The 16,357-nt window shown below is 37.7% G+C and overlaps 1 protein-coding gene across 1 annotated transcript in view; it reads right to left on the bottom strand.

The window, feature by feature from the left end:
- LOC124162150 (protein O-mannosyl-transferase TMTC1-like) overlaps window positions 1–16,357 on the bottom strand; it is a 956,057-nt gene that overhangs the window by 43,685 nt on the left and 896,015 nt on the right. The window contains exons 12-13 of the mRNA XM_046538572.1: window positions 15,022–15,296; window positions 13,542–13,677 (exon numbers count right to left, since the gene is read on the bottom strand). Coding sequence (XP_046394528.1) covers window positions 13,542–13,677; window positions 15,022–15,296 — 411 coding nt within the window. The remainder of the gene's footprint in view (window positions 1–13,541; window positions 13,678–15,021; window positions 15,297–16,357) is intronic.

The following is a 16,357-nucleotide window of genomic DNA, read 5'->3' as shown; positions in this document are numbered from 1 at the left end:
GGCCCCTCAGCTCAGTCTCAATTGTTCACTGGATCGTCGACGACAACACCTCAACGTTCTCCACGCTGTCGCGATTGGATCGCGTATACATTGGAGGTTTTCACCCTTGACGGGGTGAGAAATCTCACACATCACGTGATTAAAGACCTCACTAGACAGTACAGCATAAAGGGAGAGATATTGAGAGAGAATTCAGATCACAATTCACAGTTCGGAGTTGAAGAAGCGCGGGAAGATCCTACTCCGAAGTACTTACCTGCAACCCGTCGAGTGGATTTTCCAGGGCCAAGAGCAAACATGGAAACATTCGGAGAAAATAGGGGGAGCGAAAATCTTTAGTGTGCCGTACGCTTCGTAGGAGGCAACTATGTTAACGGCTAAATTATTTATCAAGGTCCCGATGACGTCTATTGTGTGCTAGTTCTTCAAGCTCAACTCATAAATTCGCCTGAATGACGTAAGAATGCGGGACAGCTGTAAGATTCAAGTTTATAAACTATGCATCTACTAAAAACACGCAGAAGTGCATCGTGATGACATAGAAGTTGTACGCAGAAGAGGCACTGTGATTTCTCCATATTCTATGTTTGCTGGTGCAACGCAGCATCTTCGGGGAATTTTCTCTTGAATTTCATGAAGTATGTGTACCAATAATCTAACATTTTTGCATTTTTATTTTACTTTTAACAAATGGAATGACCGTACACTTTTTGAACCCCAAGTTGTTTTTTTAACTAAAACTCAATATTCATTCACGCATGCATTTTATTTACGGAAATGTTTCGGTTAAATGAGGCTGCTGCTTAATTTTGGCGAAGTGTAACAGTCCCAACGTATCAGTCTACGTAACTTTATTTGTCTTAAGCCAAACGTTGGCTGTCATGTTATTTATATTGCTACAAAATTGTTGTAAGCCTTATCACGATTGCTCATACTTCGTTTCTACGTAAATAAAAGCAGGTGAGTAACTGGAAGAAGTAAAAACGTTCTTGATGCTTGCAAAGTGTCAGAAAAAATATAGGTAGGAAGTTCAGATCGGAGAGAAAACGGTAATAGAGTTTTTTTGAAAGTTTACCTTCCCAAAGAAATATATTCTCAGCAAGGGGAAGTTAAAATGTGTTGCCGAGCTTTCTTAATAAGACTGAGCAGTGAGCACTATACACAGATTTTTATATGTATTGCTCAGTCAATATGTATTGCTTTACCTTTGCTCCGCATTCCGAATTCTAGCCTCGCAACAAACATATTTTGCTTCATAACACCGTTACCATCTTCGTCTTCAGGCACCCATTGTTGCAAGATTATTTAAGTTTTCTGTTCAGCAAACTGAATTACATTGGATTAAAGATCCAATCGCCAATTTTTCCTTGTCGCATTACTTTTTGCCTTTAACAAATGATTATTTCTCGTAAAAAAATTCAAATACTAAAATGCCAATCAAGTGTGGAAGTTATCAAAAGAGCAGCTCTGCGGTACTGACGAAAATAAAAAAGACTGACCGAGTGAGGAATGAGGGAGTCTTAAATGAGTTGGTAAGAAGAGAGCCTTACATAAAACTAAAAGAAGACGGAAGAACTCAGTTGATCACAGGGATGCTGACTTACAAAAAATATTGGGGGGTCCAAACCGGGGATCTTGCCCCGGTAAATTTTATAAGTAGTGAGTTTTAAGTTTTATAAGCATTTTAGAAAAGTCATACAATCAAAATTAGAACTCTGATAACTCTAATCTCGATATCTGGACACTCCGGGGAAAATCGGCAAGCCTGACACATTTTTTTCTCATATCCATAACGGGAATTTTTAAGGGTGCACGGGCCCCCTTACCCCATGGAGTCGAAGCCACTGGTTGATCAACCTTATATATTTAAGAATAATGGATTGATGAAGGCATTTGATGATGGACAATTGGCTGCCAAGAGTGGAAGAGGAAGACGTAGGATAAAACACAGGGAGAAAGTAATGAAGTAGGTATTTTAAGGAGAAGAAACTTAGGCGAAAAAAATTAGCTTAAATGAGTATTAAGGGGCGAACTGCATGAAAACAATTTTAAGATTGTTGATACTGATTGGATTTATGAATAGCTGAATGTTGGACCATCTGCATGACGAAATAAGATCGTTCACTTGGAGTATAAATAATAATATGTTTCAAGAATTAGGTGCATAGAAGGAAAATATAGGTCACGACGAATAACAATCTTCTCCTCGTAGTTATCCCCTCATGAGTTTTAAAAAAGAATATACGAAAGTTTTAGCCCACTTTTTATCAGTTGGTAACATCATTAGTTGGCTGGCTCTTTTTCCCCTGCAGAAAAAACTTTAATTTACGGGAAGGAATAACAACAGCATATTTAACATGAGCTACACGTAGCCCATGCCCAAGGCTTAAAGGTAGCGGAGAAGCGGCGCGTCGCACGGCCTGAGTTCGTGGCGTCATCAATTTATAGGCACAAGTGTTACGGCCGCTGACTTTTCATCGCGAATGACTTGATAAGTACACGATGAATCGAATAACTGAAAAATATGGGTCTCTAATTTTTTCAAACTTTCTTTTAATTCGCAGAAACATAAAATTGACAAACGTTAGCTACAGTATGTTAGCAGCCCAGGGGAAATCGACCCCTGTTGTCCCAGAAAAAATTTGCATCCTCTTCATCGGTGACGCCAGATGAAGCAGACCCTTACTACGGCCTAAATATCAAGGCCTCCCAGATACTTCCTGCCGTAGAATCTACGAAATACAGTTTAGCTTGAAACTCGATTCTTGGAGATGCTTGAAGAGATGCTTTATTCCGCCGTTCACAATAAAGAAGCGAGTTCGAATTTCCCCCGTCAGAGGGGACTAGAGGAGCGGAAAGGAAAGAGAAAGCCATACGGAGAGTTAAAGTGTAAGAATTTTGGCCTTTTTTTAATCCCTCCCCTTCTACGGTTAGCAAAACTAAGCATTTGCTGACCCAGCCTCCACTTGATTACCAATGATTGTTCGTTTCATGTATATACTCTAAATTTTTATGCTATTTTTAAAACGAATTTTTGGCAAATTCAAATGATAAATAAAAAAAGCGTACGGTAATTGCTTAGGTAAATTAGCTCTTATAATAATACTTAAGAGGTTACACTTGTCCCTATAATCTAGTTATATCATTTATCCCCGCGATCATTTACACACAATTTTCGCCATTGAAGAGGTGGTATATACTCACCGGCAGCTGGCCCCTTAACAGCTATAATTAAAGGCTCGACCTAAATCGAAACGGATGGACTTAGGTAAATTATATCTATGCTTGAGTTATTTCATTTAATGTTACTTTTACGCTATGTACTATCTGATCGTTCTTTATATTCGCAGAAAACTTTATTTATTGAATGGAATTAAGGGAGCCCGAGCTCTTCTTCCCCTTTCTTAACTGAAAAAATAAAGACTTTTTTGTCTAACATAAACAATAAGGTAACACCCCCTTTAATTTCTTGTTAGCGTTCATTTTGAGCAGGGATGGCCAACCCACCTTCCACGGCCTCTTGTATCCACATTGAACATTTTTTATGCCCGACGATATTCGTCACACTTTTACAAAGTATAGATATCTATTCATTTTGTTTCAATTTTTCATTTTGAAAAAATATCAATAGTGAGTCTAAATCAAGCATAGGTATTTATTTGGAGGAGGCGAGCGACAGGTGAGGTCATTTCCGCCATGAGCGAAGGTTATGGAAGGAAGGGTGGAGAAAAACCCGGCGTCGGCATAAGCCTGCTCTTAACGAAAGGCGCCAATGGGACTACGGCTTACCGTCCCAGCCAACGGACGGAGTGTTTCGCTTGAAATGTCCTCCACACAGCATTCAAACAGGAATCGTGCAGTCTCTGTAAATTCTCTGCCACGGCCGGGATTCGAACCCGAGCCGACGAGGTGGGAAGCTAACACTCTAGCCACCACACCAAACTATTCCCGGGGAGAAATAGAGTACTACCTACATTTCGAATTATATTATGTATATATATTTTAACAGAGTTTAGCTGCACAATGCACATGGCCATAGGTGGAGTATATTACATCAAATCATTCATAGTAATCTATTTTACATGTTCATGGCCCAGAATTCTTCCAGCTAGCTCTCCTTTCGCCGTTTTGCCCGTGTGCTCTAATATGCAGCTTTGCGTCCATTTAGAGGATGGACATTGTCCATTGGACAACCCATTGCCCACGGCCTCTTGTACCCGCATCGAACATATTTATGCCCAACTAGATTCGTCCCAACAAGATACTTCACCTGAGGCCATGTGCAGCTAAACTCTGGTAAAATATCCGCTATTTCTACCATTATTATTATTTCGTCTTATTTTCTCAATCTCTCTTCCAATTAACTTGATGGACAATCACAAACATCCATGCCCTGGATGGTGATCAATCCACCCAGGCGGGATTCGAACCCGCGACCTCTAGGTTAGCAGCCGGGGACTTTACCCCGACGCCACCGAGGCCGGCAACAATAATACATATAATATACAAATAAAGACTGCGCGGTTCGTCAATAACTGCCTCACGCGTACAAACAGCGTAACCCACTTGTTAAGCGAATTAGGCTGGGAGCCACTGGACACTCGGAGGCACTATGCTTAAAATTATTTGATCAATTTAGAATGGATATCTTTAAGAACGACACGGAGAACATGATATTAGAACCCCACCATATTTCCAGGTCCGACAGAAGCGATAAATTAAGAGAGATGTTTTACCGATCGGATAGATATGGCAATTCGTTTTTCCCCCGAAACATAAAGGACTTTAATAAATACTAGACGTAATTGTCGTAGTGCACTTCCCTTTTATTTGTAAGAGGCTGGTGTCCTAACACCCCCTGCCACACGCCTTTTAGGTTGCCTGCGGGGTATTATGTAGATTTAGATAATATAATTCGAAACGTAGGTACCATTCATTTTCTCACATCAACGATTCGAAAAACTCTTGAAAAGTTATAAAGCTATTGAACTAATGTTTTAATATTATGATACTCAACTAAAACAATCTGAAAAAAAACAAATCATAAAAAAACAGAGCATTACCCATGTTTATCAGAAACAAGGTGAAAAAGTTTCGATTAAATTATAAAAAAACGATCAGATAATGAAAATTGTGATTATTTCTACACTTTTTCTATTTTTAAGAATCAAACTGTATATTAAAATTTTGAAGTATTGATGCCGTACTTCATTTTTTAACGAAAAGAAGCTTGCATAAACATTTGCTGGTAGTGACTAACTCTGTACATGGCTATCGAAGATTCATTAGCTACGGTGATGGAGTACAAAGTGTAATACCCATACTCGTAACATGTGTGACATGTCTGTAAAGAGACTAGGAGATCACCCAACGTTTAATAAAGAGGACGTCCAGCGTAATATAGAGTGAGAGGTGCTATTTAGTTCTAAATTGAAAGCAAAGCGAATACGCTGCGAGAAATTAGGACTCTGAGCGATGATGACAGAGGAAGTGGATTGGTATAATTCAATAAATTAATTAAATTAAGATTAGTGGTAGGCTTCGTAGAAAATATCGGTAAATGAACATTTTTTCACAGCCTTTAAGGAAGAGAAATGCCAGATTGGCGGAAGCATCACGATTTTAGTCTTCTCATTGATTTTAACATTAATTTTTATATTTCACCAATTTTTATTCAACGCACACCGCGGTATCGAAGACTGTGGGCCTTATTAATAGTTCAAAAACTTGTGACCCATTGCAATCACGATTTGAGTCAACACATGATCTAAAATCGTGCTCTCAAGGAAATTAAAAATATTTAATGTTTTAATTGTATTTCCCTAGGATTAATTGCGTCAATAAACCAGTTGGCGTTGTTTGAGGCCCGAGAAAACTTCACAAATACAAAGGATATTCTTTCCGGCTAATTTAAGATTAAAATTTTGCCTGACTAATGCGCATTCCCTTATGTTTTCTTTTTCACCATTTAATCAGGGCAATTTTTTCGTGCAATACGTCTTCGTCACTCTGTTTCATAGAGAAAGAGATTAAAATACGTCTCATGGGTAGAAAGATATTTGGTGGTAGTTTTCTAAGGCACGCGCGTCTTTTGTGACACCGACGACGCACAGTGGTCCCAAATCGAAAAAAGCTGGCCAAAAGTCATTTTTTCGACTTTATACGAGGAAGTTTTGAATTATGTATTCGGATTCTACAGGCTATAGCCTATTATATTTCGTACCTGATAGGCCTATGTGATTATTATGTTGACCTGTGTAACCCGTCAAACATGGGCATGTTCAGCCTAAAACGCCCGAGGCGTAGAAATACTCGATTTTAGGGTAATTCAACTTAATAAATGTCTATTTTAATTTCATAGGATTCATCTGTCAATTTTAATACGGTATTTTTGCATATTTTTTCACAATATTATAGTATTTTTTGTTCGTTTCAGAATTTATTTTAACAATATTTAATTATTTATAATGTTAGCTATTTTTGGGCCTATTTTTAGTCAAATGTGTCGATATAGTTTTGTGCCCCTCCGTGCCCCTCGAAGATTCCTATGCTGAATCCTTAGGAAGAGTATGTACAACAAGATGGAGAAATAAAATCTTGCCTATACTTGCCTATCCGACATATAGAGGGTTTTAAGTTGAGCGGTGCACCGCTCCGCCGAGGGCGGCTGGCCGGCGGCCGGCGGGAGACAGTGGCATTGTCGCTCAAATATTCCTGTATCGGTGGTCAAACTTGCATGGTGTATACTTAGCATAATTCTACATCCTGTACGATTACATAAATCAAGTGCTTCACGCCTATCGTATACACACTTCTCGTTTGTGCACTCACCTTCAAATATTCATGAAACCAATGAGGGCCGGTTTTCATGCTCTTAATGAGAAACATTATTAGTGATCAAAACCGACTACTTAAGTCCTTATGCGAGAACCTTATAGTAACCACAAGATGCTTTTCTCAGCAAAACTTTCCTCATATTTTTATAGAGAAGAGATCCCTTACATGCTGTACAGCGTTGTCAGCACGTTATACCGAAATAAGGTATTGGAGCTAAGAGAAATAAATGCTCCCTAATGCCAAGATTTGTTCACAGAATCATTTCAACAGCCCATAGACGTAGATAGGATTGAATTCGGAGGGAAAAATTCGTCTAAACCCACCAATGGAGCGTGAATCTTGCAAGTGCATTTTTTTAATAATAATGGAATGAGGATGACGGCCTCCCTCACCAAAGCCATTGCATGGATGTGGTGAATATTTCCCACTCAGTTTTACTCAATGATTTTCTTAGTGAAAAAGTGCTGTGCTCCGAACTGTGTTAACACGGCTAACTCGAGAAACTTCTCCTGTCCAGATAATTAAAGCACTTGGTTTGCCAATTTTTGGCATTCAAATTTCAGGATACGCCGGAAACTCAGAGGCAAGTCTATATAAGCTTGTATATCTTTTGTTCAATGTCAACTCATAATTTCCGGTTTATTATTGGTTAAAAAAAGACAATTTTTAGAAATCACATTCATCGTTTCAGCCGTAAATACTCCTGTTAAATTTCAATTATGGGTGCCGCAAATGCTTTCGTACCTTGCGGTGTACAATAAAGATACAGAGAGAAAAGAATATTAATAAGCGAAGAAGAAGGAATATGTCGTGGAATATTTGAAAACAAGATTTCGACTGAATGAAATCAAGCATGCAAAAAATATTCTGACGCAATTTGTGCGAAGAATGTTTTCTCGAAATACCTGAGAAAGTGGAATCAAAGCTCGAGGACAGATGAGCATTTCAAAGAGGTTTTCAAAAGCTGGTTGCAGAAGAAAATGAAGTTCCCTCCAGAAGCATATCAATATCTCCCTCTCGCATCTATTGAGTGCAAATGATTACCGTGTATGCACAGTCGGTGAATATATGCAGTGTATAAAAATAATCACTCATTAATCTCAATCATCATATTTTTAAAAGTGAAGATTTTATTCAGGATTTCATTTCAGACAAGATGAAATTAAGTGTAAATATTAAATTGTAATCAATAAGTAAGAAATATTGGACCCGTTTCCATAATTTTGAAAAATCTACGAATAAATGCTTTATGTGTATGAAATGTAATTATTAATGTGATTTGTAATTTTCCTGTCAGGTATCGATGAAAGACTTATTCATAGACTTTCAGTGATATTAAAATCTCTGTCCTGCGGCTATGAGATAAATGATGAAGCCTTCAGCCAGTATTGCATTGAAATAGCTGAGCTGTGCATCGATTATGGTTGGTATTATATCCTGCTCATGGTACATACAGTGCTGATACATGGAACAGCAATTTCCAAAGAATCCTTTCTTACAATTGAAGTTTAAATGGAGGAAGCATTGGAGGCCAGGAACATAGACATGAGGAAATTCCGAGAGCATTGTACAAGAAAATACCCAATAATGTTAAATTATGAAGATATCTTTCGAAGACTCCTTTAAATATCTGAATCATACATTTTAATTACATCAGGAGTCACAAAAAAACGAGGTCAGTCTATCAGGTGAGGTGAAAATTAGCTAATTTTAAGTGATTCGCAGAGCGACAATGAGTCCGATGGGGTGACATCGGACGACGATTATTTTAAAAATTTTTCTTTGTGATACATGAAAGCGATTTTATTGCAATTCGAACATTAATTTCCTCAATGTTTTTAATATCAGTCATTTTATTTCAACTTATGTGACTTATCAAATATATGGGAGCCAAAAATGAGTGAGTGTATTTTTTTCCGATTTTGGTATCTCACCAACTATGCTGATGGTCGCGGGTTCGAATCTCACCAATTTCATGTCGTAAATTCTATAATAGGTTTTGACAACAATTTATACATCTTTTACCTTAAAATTATACTATTTTAAACTCTCCATGAACACCAAGTTATCGCCAATCGCAATGACATCTATATCGAGATTTTCTAAAAATTGTTTAAATAATAACAGCTCAAATAATGATAAAATGAAGAGACATCGTAAATATAATGCCAAAATCAGATTCAGTCGATCAAAATCAGTAAGAGTCATCCACTTTTGTTGCTGTTTTAGCTAAAATTACGACGTTATTAATTTTGGCCAGCTTTTTTCGATTTGGGACCACTGTGCGACGCTGATATAATCGGGGACCTTCTCCATCGCTATTCCTCATTACCCTACTCATTACACTTATTGGGAGCACAAGTATTTGAATACGAGCAAAAGGAAAGACGGAGTATAACGACGACGTTTCTATATGCGCAAAACAAGTAATAGAATATCGATTCAATCGGCACGTATATGATTTTCAAACAATATGCCCAATTAGAGAATGATCGGATTTAATGACAAAGAAAAAATGATTGTATACATCCATTATAATTAGTAAGCTAGAGTTGGGAAAAATTGAGAAATTTGTTTCCACGAAAATTCAAATGGAATGATATTTTCTTTGCGTTAAAGGTCTTCAAAGGTTACTCACTAATTACCATTTCGTTATTCTTTAATCTCTAAGCTAAGCACTCAAACGCAGGTATTGCATCATATTCTGATTTCTAGTAACTTCAAATAGCTTCCTCCAGAATCGTTTTCCCAAGCTCCAATCATAAATACTCAAAGCAACTTACTTCCCAAAAGAACACGAGTTCAGTATTTAAATCAAAGGTTGAGCTGAGTTTATTATAGGAAATAAATATCAGATTATTGTCATGAAATGAAAAAAAAAACAATTGGAAACAGCAAAGCTACTGATATTAAGATAATGTTGCCGTCATTGTGCCGTAAGGACAATCGGCTTAGTAGCGAAATCTAGTTGCATTTAATTGACATTATTCCTAGCGTTGAATGATGTGCCAAGAAATTGAGATCAAAAACCATATCGAGACACCTATTGAGTTCAAGATGCCTTTGATACATGGAATAATTATATCAGAGAGTAATTCTATTCGTTATTCTTGTGATAGAAAAATGAACATTTCTATTTATTTCATTCTAAGTCATCAATTAGTACCTTTTTAATGTATCTTATGTAAATTAACGGAGCAAACAGGAAACGTTTGTAATATTTGAGTAGGCCAATAATAGTTAGCAAAAAGGTATGTCTTGCTGTAAGCTTTATTAGATGAATAATATTAGTCTCACATTGAATTGATGACGGCAAATAAAACCATAATGCATCATTTATGAAAAAATGTGATTAAATTTAATTTATGTACAAAATATAATTAAAATAGAGTGGATATCCCCTTATTGCACATGATTTAAAAAAATATGCCTATCCATTGTAGTAAAAAATGTTCATTACAATAATATTAAACTTTGGAAAATTAGACGAACTATTGCAAAATAGAGGAAAACTCTAGATACAATTACTTTCCTAAGCATTTGATCCAAGGAAAATTTCATATCTATAGCTATAAAATATTTTAAAAGTTGTTGACTTGACTTATTGATTTCTAAGAAAGAAAAACTGAACATTATTGAAAGGATACAGACTGGAGGTAAAAAAGACAAATTTGCCGCAATAACTATGAGATATTCTAGGAATACGAACCCTTGAGGTTCAAATCCGAGACAAGTTTCTCATTCGAGAGCAGCCAGAACGCGCACTGCTAACGAAGTGTTTTGCTTTTGAAGAATTTCTCGGAAATTTCATATAGGGTCTCGGTCGGCATTGTGCCGCTCGTCACTGACCTTAGCAGGTGAAATGAAAGACATCTTGCTTGTTCGTGACCTAATACCAATAGGAGGTATTGCCTTTCAAAGTTTGCAAGGCTCTAGTGAAGCTGATACTGATGAAAGGAGGTCATAACAGCAAGAAATTTGATAGGTAACATTTTTAAACGAAAGTCATCACGCTTGTTCATGACCTAATAACAATATGAGGTATTTAGTTTTAAATTTTGCAAGGCTTTAATGGAGTTAATACCGATGAGAGGTAAGAAAATAACAGCAAGAAATTTGTATGGGTAGCATTTTTAAATTATAGCAGAATTAAATTTATTCAAACAATTTTTCAAAGAATTTAGCATTTTAACCCTTGGTGTGTAGTATTTTGTAATATGCACAGTGAGTATAATGTAAGGTAAATTTGCATAGTGTGTTCATGTTACCACCAGGCCAATGGCCTACTTGTAATTATTAAATGTTAATAATAAAAAATTTAAACCTCTTGGATAATGAGTAATGTTAATGAGACCTAATATATGGTAATGGAATTCAGTAGCACGTGATGGGAAAGCATTACATTCAATCCTTAGATTCTGCAATTTTCAAATTTGAAATGTTTTGTATTTTAGTTATTTAAAATAAGTTCTTAACGGTAAGATATGCAGAAAAGAAAACAGGAAGAAATAAAAAAAAATTCTGACAAACTAAACGTTTACCCTATTAGTTTCACATAAATTCTTCCAAAGAATTGGATATCAATGAGAACAGAGTGACACATGAATGAATCTGCCATGACAATAAGGATTTATGTCAACGTTCCAAATATACAACGGAGGTATGAACTCATAGTGAAGTACTAAATGGTAATAAAATTTGCTGTAAAAATCTCCATATGTCCGCAGAAGCGTTACTCAATTCCAGATCAACTCAATCCACTGAATTTTGTTCGTTTATAGAAAAACTTGATAGTAAATATGTAGAATTTGAAATACGATTTAATTTCTTCATTTGATTTACTCATTTTTATCAACATATCAGCGGTACTAGCTTCTTAATTTTATTTTACCCGTGGAAAAATCACGATAAAAGATTTCTGAATTATAAGGCAAGATGTTAAGAAACTGCATCGCAGTTATATTCATGGAATATAATAAGCATTATTATTTATAACGAAATTAAGGAACTTTACATGGCAAATTTTACTTCACGCCGGCTTTTCACCAACTACGCAATTTCGGTCGCAACTTTGTGCCTCTGATTGGCTTGCATGCAAACGGAAGGCAAGAGAGTAAATATCATTTCTTTAGCAGCCCAACACGTCCCAGGGAGATTGAGTTGTCGCTTGAAAATCCCATTTTCAGCACTGCCCCACGAAGCATCACGGGAGCAGGAAGCCGTTTCCTAGCAACATTCTCCCACACGTAAACAAGGTGTGGTGAAATTAAAAAAAGGAAAAAAACGCGAAATGGCGGTGGTGAAAGGAAGATAAAAATGTGTCACCATAGGCAACGGCGATTTAGGGCGTAAACAACTCATAACACACTCCGAGTGTGAGAGGTGAAAATCAAGGACAGCTCTCTGTGTAGCTAAAAACCTCGAGGAAATATTTTCATGATTAGGTTACCAAATTAAAATTACGAAAAGGACGTTGAATTCTGTGTTTTGCCACCAGAATATAGTGAGCTTATTTCCTATCCACGTCGAGGCATTAAGTAAAGGCGTAGTAGCTTGCTCACTCTTCTTTGCCATTGTTGTGTGCCAGTAAGTGGATTGTATAGCTTAAAGATACCAATGATTACCGAATTTCCCCCTTCATGATGGAAGAATCAAAGCTTCAACCTTTTTTGGGCTTTTGATATCCTAGTTACCCACATAATTAGCCGTTTTATAGCATTTATTTTACATTTTCCGGGCCTTAAAATCTCTTTGTCTTGCTTGCCATGATCTCAAAGGCCCCTGAAATTTTTTCACATCATTTAACTATGTGTTGGAACCTGTTCTTGAATTGGATTGGTAAAGTAAGGCCTCACCTCAGGCAAAGTCAATGCCGTATGAACTTCCATACTTGATGGAGGTGCTAGATACTTTCACTAGGATATCTCGCATTTTTGGGATTCCCAAAGAGTTCACCTTATAATGGATTCTTTAGCTAAAAGCCTAACATAATGTATTGTTAACCTTGAATATAGCTCAATAGTTTTGAAATGTATTGTGAAAAATGTTTGGGATTAAAACTTTTTTCCCAAAGAATTGCGAAAGCTTCAAATAATAAAGTATCTATAAAAAGTAAGGCATGCAGTAAATGAGAAAAAACAAATTAGAATTCAAGATTGCGAATTTTTATCCAAAATGGAAAAAATGGGAAGAAAGCTCCAAAGAAATAGCAGTTGGCAAAAGAATATAATAAAAAAATTGAAAAAAATACATCATCACTCGATTCTGTATTCTCTCAATTTGTTATTACGATATACTCAATTTTATATGGCTAATGCTTATTACCAGTTTAAATATTCTTTTCACACAAACACCATTTTAACAGCAACAGCGCATAAATATTCTCCAATTACATATCAATTTTTGTAAAATGACAGGTTGCGGTGAGTCAAGGACTCCGGGTCGGCTTAATTGTACGCGCCTATTGAATATGAGGAATTATCCATTCTCGAAGACTACAAATGTGTGAATAATGAAGGAGAAATTTGAGATGGTACGACGCTATCATTAAAATCAAGCTGCGCATTGCTTTGCTAAGTATGATTAAAAGGCGCCTTCCTTTGACTTTTTATACCCTGAATATTCTAAATCCCGTGTCTAAATGTATTTAACAAGGACGTCATATAAAGGAAACTTCTTCATTTACGATGGTATTTCCCACTCACCTTTTGTAGAACCGCCGGGCACGTGCGACGTGACCGCGGCCCTTAAGGGTCCTGGCGGCGCCGATTAGCGCCGGCCTATGTCCTGGTGATGCCATCAAGGCCCTCTGGAAGTACTGGAGCGCTTCCCAGGGCCGGCCTTTGGGTAGATTACACACGAGGGCGCCGGAACGGCAGAAAAGAAAAGAGAAGGTCCTTTAAAAGGATGCTCATCAAATCCGTGTTCAGAATAAAAATCAGAGGGTGGTGGGGTCTTTTCGAGTGAGAGTAGACATCGGAAGGGGTATTCTTCAGGAGCGGTTGCATTAAAATGAACGCATCAATCCCACGCAATCTGTCGTATTTTATTTTCCACCCAACGTATTTCTTGTTTTAAACTTAGTCTTCAAAATTTCAAAGAGCGCTGAAAAGTCCACTGTCAGCATTTGCATATCAGAAAAGTGAACATTATACTTCTGAGAAATAATTGCTGAGATCAATTGCTCACATTCTTAATGCGCGTATAATTTGATAAGAATTATTCATATCTAAGTAGTTTCATAATATGAAGACACTTTTTTGTTTCATGTTTACAAAACTATTACACCGTAGAAAAAAAAACGATCGAGTGGGGATGATAGTTAGAGATTCTCTTAATGGTTGAAGGATAAAAGCGTAATGATAAAATTGTAATGTAATGTCAAAATACTAAGGGATGATGTTTTTAACGCTGTCCAATCATGCGCAATGCCGTGCCCTGTGTAAAACGGCCCTGAGAATTTGTATATATGCGTTAAGAAGGGTCAAAGAGTTGGATGGATGGGGAATGCACGTATTCATCTGATACAGATTTAAAGATTCGTAATATTGCCAAATACAGCTTTTTAAAGATACTTCCTGATATTCCTTGACAAGATATTTGACGCAAATATAAACTAGGTAGGGTGAGAAACAGTAATAAAAACAATGAAATACAATAAAACACTCACACGACTAAATTTTCGATGGCACTACCTTCCTCAGAGTTAAGAACAAGAGTCAATTCTCATATTGTCAACATGACTCTTGTTCCTAACTCCGAGGACGGTGGTATTTCCACCGAAAATTTAGTCTTGTGATGATTTTCAAAGATAAATGTATGCCCATCAGTGGCGTAGCCAGGAATTTCGTTCGGGGGAATCCAAAACCAGGGATGAAAATTTAAAAAAAAACGGGGTACTAAGAAAGTGGCGCGAAACTAATTTTAACACTTTTCATAAACAACTTCATTTGTTGGAGATTTATAATGAAAATCCATGATTTTTCGATATTTTGTTGTCTTTTGTGAAGGAAAATAACTGCGTTTTTATATATTCGGGGGGTGAGGGTCCGGATCCCCCGGACCCCTCCCTGGCTAAGCCACTTATGCTGATGCATATTGTACGATTTTTATGCAATGTTCGGAGAGCGTAAATATGCGTTGGATTCAATGAAACTAGGTTCGAGCCACGGTTAACGCACTCACCGACGTCCCTCAGCCACGACGCGTACTCTGCGAGGCTGTCTGGATCCCTCGGGACGAGCAGCGTGATGTGCCGGAGCAGGTTGCCCACGACGGCCCGTCGCCTCTCCGCCCCCAGGCCGCCCCCAGCCAGCGGCATCTCCCCCGCCTCCATCCCACCGCCGCCCTCCAACCCAGAGTAGAGCTTGGCGAGCAGCAGATAGGCGGGAACGTAGGATGCGTCCAATAGGATGCAGCGGCGAAGCATCCTCAAGGCTTCCTCAGTCCGATTGATGCGCCTGTGATGACAAAAATGGAAAAATGAAACAATCATTAACAAGGGTGTTGTGTGGCAGTTGCACATTTATAAAGTAATAGCCATCTAGTTTTCGATCGATCGATCCTCTCAATTTTGACGGGCTTATATACCCTATATCCATCCAGCCTCCGGTGAGTATATATACCACCTCTTCGGCGGCGATGGTTTTACGCTAAGTGCGTAAGCAGGGAAAATGACGATTCAAGCGTAAAGGGACCAGTGTAACCTTTCCGGTGTTAGTGAAGGAGAAGTAGAAAGACAAGAAGGTTTCCGCAGGGATTAGATGGAATAATACATACCATTTTTCCGGGTGTACGTCTGCGTACTATATTTTACTCGACGTTTTATTCTTCCTGCTGGGAACGTCGTCAGGAACGAAACGTCGAGTTAAATATTAAGCACGCAGACGTACACCCGAAAAATGGTATGTAATAAGGGCCATTTGCTTATATTTATGCATTGGCGCTTCAGAACTCAGTTTGACTTCTGCCGCGCCATCTGCTGATTCATTGAAAAACTAAAGCACCATTTTTTGTTTCAGAAGTCGTTTGATTGTCTGCGCATGCAAACAACAATGTTCGCGGCAATCGTTGATCCCGTCAACTGTGAAGTGCGTTCTGTAATATGATTCTTGTATGTAAAAGGATTGTCGAGGGGAGCTCTTTGACCACCCACCGTACAGTCCTGACCTTGCACGTAGCGATTACTTCCTCTTCTTCCACTTGAAACAGTGGCTCGGTGAACGTTTCGGGACCGAAAAGGGACCCAAGAACTTGTCTATTGGCTCAAGTGTCAGTTGGCGAGCTTCTATGTAGAGGCGTTTAAGAAGCTGGTGCAGTGGTACGAAAAATGCTTAGAAGTCAACGGCGATTATATAGAGAACTGAAGTAAGTTTCTAGTCAACTAAAAGTGCCATTTAAATGTGTTTCGTATGAGTATATTTTTTCCTGTGACCAAACGGCCCTTACTTTATGAATAAACCTCACATTTTAGGGTTTAAAAATTCAATACATGTCATGTAGCAGGCTACAATAGTGGTCA

Source organism: Ischnura elegans, chromosome 7 (assembly GCF_921293095.1).
Source record: "Ischnura elegans chromosome 7, ioIscEleg1.1, whole genome shotgun sequence".
Taxonomy (NCBI): Eukaryota; Metazoa; Arthropoda; class Insecta; order Odonata; family Coenagrionidae; genus Ischnura; species Ischnura elegans.
This window is presented reverse-complemented; position numbering and strand designations above follow the sequence as displayed.